A 15,858-nucleotide genomic window follows, 5' to 3' on the forward strand; every position below is an offset into this window, starting at 1 on the left:
AGAAATATATGGAAATTATAGTAAGTCTTGAAAAGCCTCAAACTTTGTTCTTGTTTTCCAAAACTGTTTCATCATTTTGCATTTACAAATAAGTTTTCTGTCAATTTCTACAAAAAAAGCCTGCGAGATTTTGGTTGGGATTATGTTGAATCTAAAGAACAATTTGGGGAGAAGTGATATCTTAACAATATTGAACCTTCTGATGTATGAACATTATATATCTCTCCATGTATTAGGTATTTTAAACTTTCTCTCAACTGTGTTTTACAGTTTTCAGTGTATAAGTCTTGCTTATAATTTTTTTACAGTCTGCTTAGTGTGATTTCTGCTGGTGTACTGTATCATAAAAAGAGCAAGAACAGTTACCATATGTGTTCTAAGTACATTGAATTTCAGGAAAAAAGCAAGCAATATGTTAAGAAATATCCTTAAAAGATAGCTGGTAGAATAAATACCAGAAGGAAGAAAGATACCTGAGATGTTAGGTATAGACTCATGGACAACATTTGGGATTATTCAAACTGTTTCGCCGGTATCATGTGTAGCTTTTCTTGTATAGTTCGTCATTCTTTAAGCCCTCTAATTTTGAGGGCACATATCTGTAGCTTTTTTGTTAATGGAGTTGCAAATAAAGGTAACAATGAAAGTATTCCTGAAATTAATTTGTTCTGTCTTTTAACTTGAAACCACGGGTGAAAAAACCCTGCCTAATTTTTGAGAGTGTCAATGATGTTAGGAAATTCTTGAAGTCATTATTATTTTGTGTTAATATATGACAATAGCTACTTAGTATTTGAATTTTCACTTAAAATCTAAGAGGAAGGCATAGAGAAATGACTTTAAAAATATTAAATAGTTTTAAAATTTTTATTAGAGCATAGGTATTATGGATAATGGATATTTTATATACTTTTTATTTGCATATTTTCAAATGAATATATATCACATATTGTTAAATTCTAACAAATATAAAGAGAAAAGAAAGAATAAAGTGTCGTTTTTTACTAGTAAGTCTTTTGATTTACAAAATGATGATTTGTGCTGGTCTTTAGTTCCAGAAAGCTGACTCTGATTTGGATTACATTCAGTACAGGCTGGAATACGAAATCAAGACTAATCATCCTGATTCAGCAGGCGAGGTAATCTGCAAATTAAATAAACCTTTTTTTAAAAAAAAAAATCCTTTTTAACAGAATATTTTATAAAAAGAATTTTCTAATAGTATTTCTAATAGTAAAATAGTAATAGATAAGAATTATATTATTAAGTTTATAGAATCTTAAAATCTTGTGTTGGAAATTTGGTCATGGCATACTGGAGAGATTATACCAATAGTCAGTGAAATTTATTGCTTTCTTTTTTAACCTTTAAAAAAAAAAATCACTGAGGTCAGAGGTACAAGCTACTGAAATTCCAAGAGACAATATAGCTACTTCTAAAGCAGTGGTTCTTCAATAAGTTTGAGGGGAGAAGTCCTGGCAGTCACGATATTCTCTGAGGAAGATGATGATATATTGTTAAATTTGTTTAATTATATGATATGAACAGTGATTTTTGCATAAAATTATATATTTAGTTATTCTAAGTTTAGGTTGATTAGAAACATTAACTCTGTTCATATGCCATAAAATCGTAAGTATACATGTCCATGGGGTAAAAGTGAACAATCTCCAAGCATTATTTGTTAACATTAATTTACCACTTAAATCATTAATGTATTTTCATAGTTCTTCCCAGGAGACAAGAAATACCATATTTCACAGTTTTTCAAAAAATTCCATACAACTCAAAAAATTTTTTTGGATTATGCAGAAGTACAATTAAAGTAACATTTTATACAAAATTGGGAAAACTTCATGAATGTTTAATTTTTACTGTTTATTTCATGGAATGCCAGAATTCTATGGCAGTGTAGTTTGAACTGTTTTAGCTCCCTAACTAACTTGATTTTTTCTTTGTCTTTTCTTTTTCTTTCTGACTGAGGACAAACTAACCATTCTGGTCCAGTGGTACCACCTAATGACTGACTAAAGGAGTCATTTGAATCAGTATCTTTCAAGTACTACAGTGGAACACATTTCATTTAGTGCTCCCACTTTTCCTCTGTCTTCCGTCTCTCATCTTTGTTCTAATCCAGTTATTTTTCTTTTCTACAGCTTTAAAAAAAAGTTTTATTGAGCTATGATTCATATACCATAAAATTCACCCTTTTAAAATATATGATTCAATGGTTTTTTAGTATATTCACAGTGTTGTGCAGCCATCACCACAGTAAGTTTTTGAACATTTTGATCACCTCAGAAAGAAACCCTATACCCGTTAGTAGTTACTCCCTATTACCCTTCCTTGCTGCCCTACCAGCTTCCAGTAACCACAAATCTACTTTCTGTCTTTGTAGATTTGTCATCTGAACATTTCACATAAATGGAATCATATAATATGTGGCCTTTTGTCTGGTTTCTTTCACTTAGCATAATATTCTCAAGCTTTATCCACATTGTAGCATGAATCAGTAGTGGTGTGACCATAGCTTACCCAGCCCTGAACCCCTGGGCTTAAGCAATCCTCCTGCCTCAGCCTCCCGAGTAGCTGGTATGACTGGCTAATTAAAAAAATTTTTTTTTAGAGATTGGCGGGGGTGGGGAGCGATGTTGCCCGGCTAATCTTGAATTCCTAGCCTTAAGCAATCCCCTTGCCTCAGCCTTCCTTCATTTCTTTTTTTTTTATTTAATTGGGACAGGGTCTCTAGCTCTGTCTCCCAGGCTACAGTATCATCATAGCTCGCTGTAACCTCAAACTCCTGGTCTCAAGTGATCCTCCTGCCTGAGCCTCCTGAGTAGCTGGGATTACAGGTGTGTGCTACCATGCCCAGCTAATTTTGGGTCTCGCTCTTGCTCAGGCTGGTCTTGAACTCCTGACTTCAAGTGATCCTCCTGCCTCAGCCTCCCAAAGTGCTAGGATTACAGGTGCGAGCCACCTCACGTGGCCCCTTCATTTCTTTTTAACACTGAACAATATTCCATTGTATGGCTATACCACATTTTCTTATCTATCCATCAGTTGATGGACATCTTTCCACCGTTTGGCACTATGAATAATGCTGCTATGAACATTCATGTACAAGTTCGTGTATGGACATGTTTTAATTTCTCTTGGGTATATAAGGCCACTAATGGACTTACTGGCCATATGGCAACTTGTTTAATATTTTAAGGAACCACCAAAATACTAATATGACCAAAGCAGGTTAACCATTTCACATTCTTGGTTTTTTAAAAAAATTATGGTAAAATATATATAACATGAAATTTACTGTTTAAATCTTTTTTAAGTATACAGTTCAATGGCATTAAGTATATCACATTGTTGTGCAAGTATCATCACTATCCATCTCCAGAACTTTTTCATCTCCCTGAACTGAAGCTCTATACCCATTGAACTATAAAGCCCATCCTTTTTCTTCTCCAATCCTTAGCAACCACCTTTCTACTTTCTATCTCTATGAATTTAACTGCTCTGGGTAACTCAGATAAGTAGAATCATACGATATTTGTCCTTTCGTGACTTCTTTCACTTAGCATAATGTTTGCTTATTTTACTTAGCATAATGTTCTCCATATTCATCCATATTGTAGCAATCAGAAATTCCTTCCAAGGGTGAATAATATCCCATTGTATGTATATATGTACCACATTATGTTTATCCATTCATCTGTCAGTGGACATTTGGTTTGCTTCCACGTTTGGCTATTGTGAATGCTGCTGCTGTGACACTGGTGTACAAATATCTGTTTTGAGTACCTGCTTTCACTTTTTTTTCAGCTCTTCTCAACATTTTCAGACACACTACATGTTCCCTAAGTTTCATTTTCTTCCATGGGAACATCTCTTTTGGTGCTCTATCCTTCTGCACCAATCTGACCTCCTGCTCTACAGGCCTTCTGCATGGTTGTCTTTCTGGGATTTCTTTACTATCATTTTGGCCTTTGCCTTTATTTTATTCCTGTATTGGATCACGTTTCACTCTGTCTTGGTTTATTTCCTTGATGTGGTGAAGCATATCCCTTAGAACTGCAAGTCCCCAACTCCAGGCCTGGACTGATACCAGTCCGTGGCCTGTTAGGATTTGGGCTGCACAGCAGAAGGTGAGCGGAGGGCGAGTGAGTAAAACTTCATCTGTATTTACAGCCACTCTCCATCGCTTGCATCACTGCCTGAGCTCTGCCTCCTGTCAGATCAGTGGTAGCATTAGATTCTCCCAGGACTATGAACCCTACAGTAAATTGCATTCGAGGTATCTAGGTTGGGTGATGCGCTCCTTATAAGAATCTAATGCCTGATGATCTGAGGTGGAGCTGAGGCAGTGATGCTAGTGCTGGGGAGTGGCCGCAAATATAGATTATCATTAGCAGTGAGGTTTGACTGCATAGAGACCATAATAAATTAATTGCTTGCAGACTCATATCAAAACCCTATCAGTGAGTGGCAAGTGACAATTAAGCTGCATCTAGTGGCAGGCATTATAGTGGCAAGTGGGCATCTTACTTCAATTGTACAGCTGCATCTGGTGGCAGGCTTTATAGTGGCAAGTGAGTTAATGTACTTCAATTGTACAGCTGCATCTGGTAGCAGGCTTTAAGTAGAATCTGACACTTAACTTTGGTCCGAGCTAAAGGACTGCCTGCCCATTATTTTATTTACCACTTCCGTCCATGCCTCTTTCCCTGCACTGCTCACTTGTCTCAGTCACAGTTTTGGTAAGCCTACAAGCTAACCCTAGCAAAAATGAGTAAAAAACAAAGGTCGCTGGAGAGCTTCTTTGAAAAGGGGGAAAGACCCAATGATGAGACAACAGAAGACTCTAAGACTGCGAACAAAATGAAAGCTGCATTTAAAAGAAAATACCAAGAGCACTACTTAAATTATGGGTTCATTGCAACAGGTGATTCACATTCTCCAGACTGGCTATCCAATGAAGCCATGAAACCTTCATAACTGCTTTGCCACATGGAGACCAAGCACCCTGCATTAAAAGACAAGCCTTTTGAGTTTTTCAAAAGAAAAAAATGTGAACATGAAGAACAGAAGCAATTATTGAAGGCCACCACTTCATCAAATGTGTCTGCACTGAGAGCATCACTGTTAGTGGCTAACCGCATTGCTAAAGCTAACAAGCCCTTTACTCTTGGTGAAGAGTTGATCCTGCCTTCTACTAAGGATGTTTGCTGTAACTTTTGGGGGAGGCTGCAGTTCAAAAGGTGGCACGTGTTCCTCTTTTGGTTAGCACCATAACTAGATTAATTGATGAAATAGCAGAGTATATTAAGGCACAATTGTTAGAGAGGATTAATGAGTCACCATGGTATGCAGTCCAGGTTGACGAGTCTACCGACATTGACAATAAAGCAACAATGCTTGTTTTTGTGTGATATATTTTTCAGGAGGTTGTGCATGAGGATATGTTATGTGCACTTTTGTGTACATAGACTGCAGAACTATTCAAGTCTCTGAATGATTACATATCAGGAAAACTGAATTGGTCATTTTGTGTTGGTATATGCACAGATGGATGGAGTGGCTGCCATGACTGGACAACTTTCTGATTTCACTACTTGGGTCACAGAGGTTGCTTCTGAATGTGAGTCTACACACTGTCATCCATAGAGAAATGCTGGTCAACCAAAAAATGTCACCTGAACTAACAATGTTTTGCAGGATGTGATTAAAATGATCAACCACATTAAAGTACATTCCCTTAACTCACGTCTGTTCACTCAGCTCTGTGAGGAGATGGACGCAAAGCACACATGTCTTCTCTTATACACAGAAGTGAGATGGCTTTCTAAAGGAAGATCACTGACCAGAGTTTTTGAGTTATGAGAGCTGCTCCAGAGATTTCTTTTAGAGAAACAGTCACCAATGGTAGCACATTTCAGTGACAAAGAATGGGTGGCAAAACTTGCACGCTTGTGTGACATATTCAACCTGCTCAATGAACTCAATCTGTCACTTTAGGGGAGAATGACAACTGTGTTCAAGTCAGCAGATAAAGTGGCCACATTCAAAGCCAAACTGGAATTATGGGGGCAACAAGTAAACATTGTGATTTTTTCTTTTTTTTTTTTGAGACTCACTCTCTTGCCTGGGCTACAGTGCCGTGGCGTCAGCCTAGCTCACAGCAACCTCAGGCTCCTGGGCTCAAGCGATCCTATTGCCTCAGCCTCCCGGGTAGCTGGGACTACAGGCATGCACCACCGTGCCTGGCTAATTTTTTCTATTTTTAGTTGTTTGGCTAATTTCTTTCTATTTATAGTAGAGATGGCGTCTTGCTCTTGCTCAGGCTGGTCTCAAACTCCTGAGCTCAAGCCATCATCCCGCCTCGGCCTCCCAGAGTGCTAGGATTACAGGTGTGAGCCACCGTGCCCGGCCTAATATTGTGATTTTTGATATGTTTCAAATATTAGCAGAGATTTTGAAAGAGACTGAGCCAGGGCCTTCTTTCTCCAAGCTGGTGCATGATCACCTATCTCACCATTTAGAAGAGTTTGAACATTACTTCCCAACCACAAAAGACCCCTGAACTGGGAAGGAATGGATCCTCTACCCATTTGTTAATAAGCCAGGTGAGTCGACTTAGTCGGTGCTAAAAGAGGATCAACTACTTGAGATTGCAAATGATAGTGGTCTTAAAAGTATGTTTGATACAACTTCAAATCTTCGTATGTTCTGGATTAAAGTCAAGGCGGAATATCCTGAGATTCCCACAAAAGCACTGAAAAGCCTGCTTCCATTTCCAGCATCCTATCTTTGTGAAGCAGGGCTTTCTGCAGTGACAGCAACCAAAATGAGATTAGGGAGTAGACTAGACATAAGCAACAAACTTCGGGTGTCACTGTCTTCCATCGACCCCAGATGGGACTGTCTAGTTGCAGGAAAACAAGCTCAGGGCTCCCACTGATTCTGCATTATGGTGAGTTGTATAATTATTATATATTATAATGTAATAATAATAGAAATAAAGTGCACAGTAAATGTAATGGGCTTGAAGCATCCCATCCCCCCCACACCCCCCGCCCCGCCAACCACCTCTGGTCCATGGAAAAATTGTCTGCCATGAAACCGGTTCCTGGTGCCAAAAAGGTTGGGGACCGCTGCTCTAGAAGAGTGTGCTGAGGAAGAATAACCTGAAGAAGAATACACAGAAAGTTAACTTTTTGACACATTGAATGTTTGAAAAAGTCTTCATTGCGCCCTTTATTTAACCCCTTACTTGGTAAATTGTTTGTTTGAATATAGAATTCTAAATTGGAGATTTTCTCTTAATTTTAACATCATTGCTTTGTGGTGTTTTTAGCTTCTATTGTTGCTGTTGAGAAATAGATACCAATCTGATTTCTGATCCTTTGTGTGTGCTTTCCTCCTCAATCCTCTGCTTCCCCCACCACCTTGCCCATGTCTTGGAACTTTCGGAATATTTGTTCTATGCTGTGAAATTTATAGTTATAGTATAGATCTTTTCATTAATTGTGCTGTCACTTAGTGGGACCCTTTTACTCTGAAAACATATGAACCTGAAGTGTTATAACATTTCTTACCTAGTATATTCATAAGAAAAGAAATTTTCTTTTATGGCCATTTTTACCAGTCATATATTGGACCTCCTCCATCTACCATCTGTTTTTCTTATCTTTTCTTAGCTGTTTTCATTTTTGTGGTTTTCTTCCTACTTTTGGGGATATTTCTTGGACTCTATTTTCTAGTTCTTCTACTGGAGATCTTTTATTCAATACAATATTCAGATGTCTAGACACATGAATAGAAATATACCATTCAGGGCAATGGGGCAGGTCGCAATGTTATTAGGGTTTATAATAAGTAGATACTCCAAAAATTATTTTAATATATACTATTTCTCTATTTGCCAGACTATACGTTTGGTGTCATCTGTTATTTCTTCTCCCATATCAAACAAACCACCAGGTTCTCTTAATGTTTTTCACGCTGTCTCCCTTCTGTCTCTCTACAACTTCTGCTGCTCATGCTATAGGCCTTGATCACTTCCTGCAGAATTATTTTAACAGTGTTTAAGATACATTTCCTGTCCCTATTCCTTCCTATTAGAAGATAACCAAGATAGTATAGTTTTATGGAAATCAAGAATTCACTTTAGGCTGGGCTTGGAGGCTCACACCTGTAATCCTAGCACTCTGGGAGGCCGAGGCAGGGGGATCACTTTAGGTCAGGAGTTCGAGACCAGCCTCAGCAAGAGTGAGACTCTGTCTCTACTAAAAATAGAAATTAGCTGGGCAACTAAAAATAGGAAAAAAAAATTAGCTGGGCGTGGTGGCACATGCCTGTAGTCCCAGCTACTCAGGAGGCTGAGGCAGGAGTATCACTTGAGCCCAGGAGTTTGAGGTTGCTGTGGGCTAGGCTACTGCCACGGCACTCGGCACTCTGGCTTGGGCAACAGAGCAAGACTCTGTCTAAAAAAAAAAAAAAAAAAAGTTCACTTTAAGAAGATGGAATAGGAAGAAATTAAGGAACGGCAAGAGGAGTGTCAAAAATATATTCTAAAAAAAACACAAAACAACCAAAACCAAACAAACAAAAATATATGCTATATAGCAAGACTGACCTTTCGATTGTTTTAAATACTTTGTTAAAAGATACTAGTCTAATGGGGTGTTAAATTGAGGAAATATGTTATTATAGGTTCTAGAAGCTTGGCGATAAATGGAGTGAGAAAAATGAAACTGATTTTGAAGTGACAACAGAATCAAAACAAGGGATTAATTTTTCCCCCCAGTATAGGGAAGATCTGAAGTCTGAACAAAGGGATATATTGAAAAGGTTATTGATATACAGAGAATTTAAGGTTCTGGGGGATATAAGGAGGAAACAGTAATAGGAGTGGTAGTGTTAGGAGTGGATGTAGTGTAAGGATGAGAATGTCCATAGATGTTTTCATTTGGGGATGAAAAGCCAGGAAGTTGGAGTTTCTACTGGATAGTTTCTGTCTTCTTAGCAAAGCAGTTGGTGAAGTCATGTGCCAAGAAGGAGTGGAGGGGAATTGGAGGGAGTAGAGAAAGTTTGGAATAGCCGGGAACCATTAGGGAATGAAAAGAATTACTAAGTGGCAGAGCTCAAAGTATCTTTTATGGAATAGTGGCTATTTATATTACAAAATGAATTTGAAAAACCAGTGTAGTTTATAAATACATGTGAGTTGGCATGAATTTTGTATTTTGTATGTATATAAATAAATTAGTATGTACATATACTTTAGCACCATGATAGTATGTTAAGAATTTTATAATATATGGTTTCAAGTTATCTTATTCTTGAAGAAAAAATAAAAATAGTGCCTTTAATCTTCTGCTGAATAGTATTTAAATAATATTTTGGAAATACTATGTAATTGTGAACTATGCATCCAATGTTATATATTTAAAGTAACTTTATTAGCTGTTTATTATTGCTAAATTTTTTTGTGGGTTGTTTCTGAACCTGGGCTATAAATTCCTTGCAAATAGGATCTAGGTCTTATACTTCTTTCTTTTCCACCTCCCATCCTCTGTCATACGATTGCATAATTAAATACTCAGCAGTGTTGAATTAAATGAATGGTAGACTATGTTGTATATTTAGTATTTTAATTCTTAAAAAAAAGCTTAATTTTTCCTTTTCATAATTTAATGTGTATTAACTTTCTTCCTGATATAGAAAAATCCGGTTACGCTCTTAAAAGAATTGTCAGCGATAAAGTCTCGATATCAAACTTTGCATGCACGCTTTGAACCAGCTGCTGTTGAGCAGAAAGAGACTAAGAGGCGCATTTGTGCTACTGTGAATAAGACTATCAACATGATACAAAAACTACAAAGGCAAACAGACCTGGAGGTAATGCTGTCAGTTGACAGGTTGGATTTGTATAGTTTTAGTTCTGAGTGTTGCTTTGAAAGATAAACCCCCAGCAACTTACATTTTGGAATTCAGCAGTCTATTTGAACTATTGGTAGAAATGAGATTTTTCTTCATACCCTGAAGTATAATAGCTCTTATCTCCTTTTATATTAAAATAAGTGTATGGACTTGACATGGTTAATGAAGAGGTGTGCTGTCTTGGATTATGTAACTATGGCAAAAGAGAAAACTCGCTTATACTTATTAAATCTACCAGCTTTGCTGGTTCCTATAAAGTACTAGTGAGACTGAGAAGTCTGGAAAGCATCTATATCAGTGACTTTTTTTTAGTTTTTTAAGTTCTCCTTTCCTTCATTTAAGTTGGCAGGGATAAAATGGCCCACTTTCTGCATACCTTCCCTCCATTGCCCATCCACATCTCATTTAGTGTAAGAATCCTTTTAATTGTAAGCCTCTATCATTGATAGGTATACAACTCTTCAGATATGTTGACGTAGAAAAAAATATAATGAGCTGCTAAACTAGGCACTAAGATTTTGAACTGAAAACTGAAGGATTTGGCAGCATTTTCATTTACTATCAAGAAAAAGCTGGGGCCTTAGAAAGTAAAGCTGTATGAGATGGAGTCAAAGAGTAGAACTAAATTATCTGGACGAAGGATCGCCAATCTGTTTTATCTCAGGTGCCAACTGCAAATGGTTGCTTAGAGTGCTGTATTAAGGAGCTATGTTTTTATTTGCCAACTCTGAACTAAATTATGGCATAAGATACTTCAAACTATGGGCTCGTAACTAAATTTCATAGGTTGACTACCCAGGTCAATTTGATAAAAAATTCTTTACATTGCAAATAGAGGGGAGAAAAAAGAGAACAATATGTGGTTGAAACTATAAAATGATACCTTAGATGCATCTGTTATGTCACAGGAAGATCAATGGTGGAGGAGGGAAGGGCAATTAAAAAGGGAATAGAGGCCGGGCGTGGTGGCTCATGCCTGTAATCCTAGGACTCTGGGAGGCCAAGGCGGAGGGTTGCTCAAGGTCAGGAGTTCAAGACCAGCCTGAGCAAGAGTGAGACCCCGTCTCTACTAAAAATACAAAGAAATTAGCTGTACAACTAAAAATATATAGAAAAAATTAGCCAGGCATGGTGGCATATGCCTGTAGTCCTAGCTACTTGGGAGGCTGAGGCAGAAGGATTGCTTTAGCCCAAGAGTTTGAGGTGGCTGTGAGCTAGCCTGACACCATGGCATTCTAGCCCAGGCAACAGAGCAAGACTTTGTCTCAAAAAAAAAAAAAAAAAGGAATAGAAGTAATAGGTAGATAGAATTTAAAACAATAATGGTGGTGTCACATGGTAATAAATTAAATGCAAAAAATGTATGTGATAAACTTTCATAAATACAACTCAAATCACATATTCTTCATTGTAGTTGATCAAAGCCTGACAATAGAAGCACATAACCTTATTCATGGAAAACCTGTTTTTTTTTTTTTTTCCAGACAGAGTCTCACTCTGTCACCCTGGGTAGAGTGCAGTGGCATCATTGTAGCTCACTGCATCTCAAACTCCTGGGCTCAAGCGATTTTCTTGCCTCAGCTTCCCCAGTAGCTGGGACTACAGGTGTGTGCTTGGCTAATTTTTCTATTTTTAGTAGAGATGGGGTCTCCCTATTGCTCAAGCTGGTCTCAAACTCCTGAGCTTAAGCGATCCTCCCGCCTCAGCCTCCCAGAGTGCTAGGATTACAGGTGTGAGCCACCACGCCCAGCCCTACAAATCTTGAAGAGAGATTCAGTATAGTTCCAGATGTACATATCAACATATCTGTATAGAAATCGATAAATTTATTGAAGCACAAAATAAATTTGGATGAATGAACAAAGAGAAAAATGGCATTTTGAATATTTACTACAAATTGCCCTTGCTGGGTATAATAAATAGATGATACATTTCTGTTTGAGACTACAGGTACAGAAAAATAGCTATGCAGTGATAGGGGATTTCAATCATCTGAATATCTGTAAAGGTCTTCATTTAGTTACAAGAAGAAATATCTGACTGGGCCAATAAACCTAGCACTTTGGGAGGCCAAGGTGAGAAGATTGCTTGAGCCCAAGAGTTCAAGGTTGTAGTGAGCTATGATCCAGCCACTGTTCCTTCAGCCTGGGTGACAGAAACCCTGTCTTTAAAAAAAGAAAAATCTGAAATGAGCTATAATTTTGTTCAGCTTTCAGGCAGAAAACTAAGGGAGCTTTCACTGTGGATCAGGGAAAGGAGAAATGATTGAAAAGTAGGTTATAAAACTTCAAAAAGGAGGTCATATTTTAGAATCAGTGATGGTCAAGTGGGGAAATACTGGCTATAGTAGGTCTTGAATCTACTACTTTAAAATGAGAGTAGTGGAAAGTTCAGAGAAAATACAGGTGTGATGCTCAATCTTCTCAGAGATGTTTAAGATTAGAAGGGATTATTAAAGCCGGCACTGTCACTTATGCCTGTAATCCTAGTACTCTGGAAGGTTGAAGTGGGAGGATTGCTTGAGCTTAGGAGTTTGAGACCAGCTTGAGCAAGAGGGAGACCCCATCTCTACTAAAAATAGAAAAATTAGCTGGTGGCATGCGCCTACATGTAGTCTGACCTACTCAGGAGGCTGAGGCAGGAGGATCACTTGAGCCAGGAGTTTGAGGTTGCTGTGAGTTAGGCTGACGCCACCACACTCTAGCTGGGGCAGCAGAGCGAGACTCTGTCTTCAAAAAAAAGGGAGGCGGGGATTGTTAAAATTTTTATGATCCAAATGTGAAAGAAAAGGAAATGACATCTGTAGAGAGTTGTATAACTAGAAATAGCTCTATGAGTCCAGAGTTTAAAGGATATGCAAGGTAGAATTTGTAAAGGAATTTCAAATATTAAAAGGTGTTTATTAGTCATAGGGACAAACCTGTGAACATAGTTAAGAAAGTCAAAGGCTAGATTGAGCTGAGGCCTCTCAAATTTTCTAAAATAACCAAAAGGGCCTTTAAAATTATTTTGGGAGCATACAAGAACAAAAAAGGGGTAAGTCTGCTTAGGGCAAATGGTACTTTGTTTAGAGATAACAGAACGCAAAGCTGTTTAGGTATTATCTTGCTATAACCTTTATCAAAGAGAGTGGTTTTTTTATTTGGAAGGGTTGAAAATGTATTCGAGTGGATAATATTCAAAAAGAGCATTTGAATTGATAATATTAAATAATAAATAGGGAACAGAAAAGGAGATGGGAGAAAGGAATTATTAATTTGTTCATTTTTCTTAGCTGATTTAAGACATCAAGGTTTAAATATACTTAATTATAAAGTGACCACCACAAGAAAAATAAAGGAGACTACTTTATGTCAAAGCAAAAAAAGCAAAACCCCCAAAACAAAAATAATAATAAATAAAAAATAAAAAAAGGCATTAAAAGTGGAATATGTGGTATTCCATTGATGCTCCAAAATATTTGCATTAAAGAAGAAAAATTGCTACAAACTTTAGGTTAGTTAACTTGACCTTTATTCCTGGAAAAATCTGTTGAGAGTTCATTAAACAGATGCTCTGAAAGCTCTTGTACAGTGATCACAAGGAACAACATGGATTCATTGAGAACAAACAAGTCTTGCCATAATAATATCATTTTCTTTTTTTGAGGCAGAAAAAGGGAATTTTAACTATTTGGGTTGCAGTAAGACATATGATTGCTTTGCTTCTCTTTCTTTCTTTCTATGTGTGTGTGTGTGTGTATATATATATATATATTTTTTTTGTTGTTGTTGTTGTTGTTGTTGTTTTTTTTTTTTTTTTTGAGACAGAGTCTCACTCTGTTGCCCGGGCTAGAATGCCATGGCGTCAGCCTAGCTCACAGTAACTTCAAACTCCTGGGCTCAAGTGATCCTCCTGCCTCAGCCTCCCGGGTAGCTGGGACTACAGGCATGCACCACCATGCCTGGCTAATTTTTTCTATATATTTTTAGTTGTCCAGCTAATTTCTTTGTATTTTTAGTAGAGACAGGGTCTCGCTCTTGCTCAGGCTGGTCTCGAACTCCTGAGCTAAAACGATCCTCCCGCCTTGGCCTCCCAGAGTGGTAGGATTACAGGCATGAGCCACCGTGCCCGGCCTCTTCTCTTTTCTTGAGACAAGGTCTTGCTCTATCTCCTTGGGTAGAGTGCAGTGGTGATTTCATAGCTTCACTGCAACTTCAAACTCCTGGACCTTAGTGAGTTTTCTACCTCAGCCTCCCAAGTACCTGGGACTACAGATGTGTGCTACACCCAGCTAATTTTCCTGTTTTTTGTAGGGACGGGGTCTTGCTTCTTGCCCAGGCTGGTCTTGAACTGGCCTCAAGCAGTCCTCCTGCCTGGGCCTCCCAAAGTGCTGAGATTACAAGTGTGAGCCACTGTGCCCCACCTGTGATTGCTTTTCATTTTATCCATGTGAACATGTTGGGCAAATGTGAGTTTAATCAGTCAAATCAATTGCTTGTGAGAATCACGTAGGTTCTGGAGCTGCTCCAGAGCTGGGTTGTCCAATTTATATAGGCCACATGTGGCTATATAAATGTAAAGTAATTAAATGAAAGTTTAAAATTAAGTTCTTTTTTTAATTTTCTAATTTAATTTTATTAGTAGTAGTATTATTTTTTGAGACAGAGTCTCACTCTGTTGCTTGGGCTAGAGTGCCATGGCATCAGCCTAGCTCACAGCAACCTCAAACTCCTGGGCTCAAGTGATCCTCCTGCCCCAGCTTCCTGAGTAGCTAGCACCACAGGCGTGAGCCACCACGCCCAGCTAATTTCTTTCTATTTTCAGTAAGGATGGGGTCTCGCTCTTGGTGAGGCTCGTCTTGAACTTCTGACCTCAAGTGATCTTCCTGCCTCGGCCTCCCAGAGTGCTAGGATTACAGGTGTGAGCCACCATGCCTGGCCTAAAATTAAGTTCTTCATCTACTGATTGGACAGTGCAGATGTAGCATAGTTTTCAGCATCATGGAAAGTTTTATTGGACAGCACTGCCCTAGAGATTCTGATTCTGTAGGTCTGGGGTGTTCCAGATTTGGCAGTCTCTCTAGAGATGACCTATATAGTTAGGCAGATTTATAACTACTTGAGTGATTCTTTAAGTTGTACCTCCTGTTAATTCCCCATATAACCATTTGTTTCAGCCAGCCTGTTATTAGTGCTCTGTGAAAATCCCTTACAACTTCCCATCAGCTTCCCTTCTTTTTGCTTTTGCTCCTTCCTTCTTTTGTGGATACTGTGACTGGTTGTTTTCTCAGCATCTGTTCTCCTTTCCTGACTACTGGAATACAGTATGGCCTGTATAACAATGTTTTTGGTCAAGGATACAATGGTGTTCCCTTAAGGTTATAATACCATATTTTTACTGTGCCTTTTCTATGTTTAGAGACACAAATACTTAACCATTGTGTTACATTTGCCTACAGTACTCAGTACAGTAATATGCTGTACAACTTTGTAGCTCAGGAGCAATAGGCTATCCCATATAGCACGTATCCCTGTTGCTAAGCAATGTGTGACTTGACTGCACTGACTTTCTTGTCTCTCACAGACATATGCCTGGGGTGAAGCTGGCCCCATCCTCAGCTTTAGGGGTTTCTCTGATTGGCAAGGGGAAGGGATTTTCCTTTAACTAACACTGGTTTAGGAATGAGTTTGTAACCCAAATGACATGAGAGGAGGGAAAGTCTAGAAGTAGGTAACTAGGAAAAGTTTCCTCACTGCTGAGAGAACCCTTGGAAGAGAAAGCATCTTTTCTTCTTCGGACAGTGTGTCTAGATGTGATACCTAGCACTGTTAGAGCCATTTTGCTGTCAGCTTGAGGGTAAAACACCATCAAGAATATCAGAGCTGTGAGATGAAAAAAAACAAGTCCTTTTGTTAAGCTGCTGAATAAGTCAGC

The 15,858-nt window shown here is 38.3% G+C and overlaps 1 protein-coding gene across 1 annotated transcript in view; it reads left to right on the top strand.

Moving 5' to 3' along the window:
* Positions 1-15,858, top strand: part of SKA2 (spindle and kinetochore associated complex subunit 2) — a 23,605-nt gene that overhangs the window by 6,248 nt on the left and 1,499 nt on the right. Inside the window, exons 2-3 of the mRNA XM_012648434.1 lie at positions 1,053-1,139; positions 9,724-9,900. Coding sequence (XP_012503888.1) covers positions 1,053-1,139; positions 9,724-9,900 — 264 coding nt within the window. The remainder of the gene's footprint in view (positions 1-1,052; positions 1,140-9,723; positions 9,901-15,858) is intronic.

The sequence above is a fragment of the Propithecus coquereli genome, unplaced genomic scaffold (assembly GCF_000956105.1).
Source record: "Propithecus coquereli isolate 6110/MARCELLA unplaced genomic scaffold, Pcoq_1.0 Scaffold285, whole genome shotgun sequence".
Classification (NCBI taxonomy): Eukaryota; Metazoa; Chordata; class Mammalia; order Primates; family Indriidae; genus Propithecus; species Propithecus coquereli.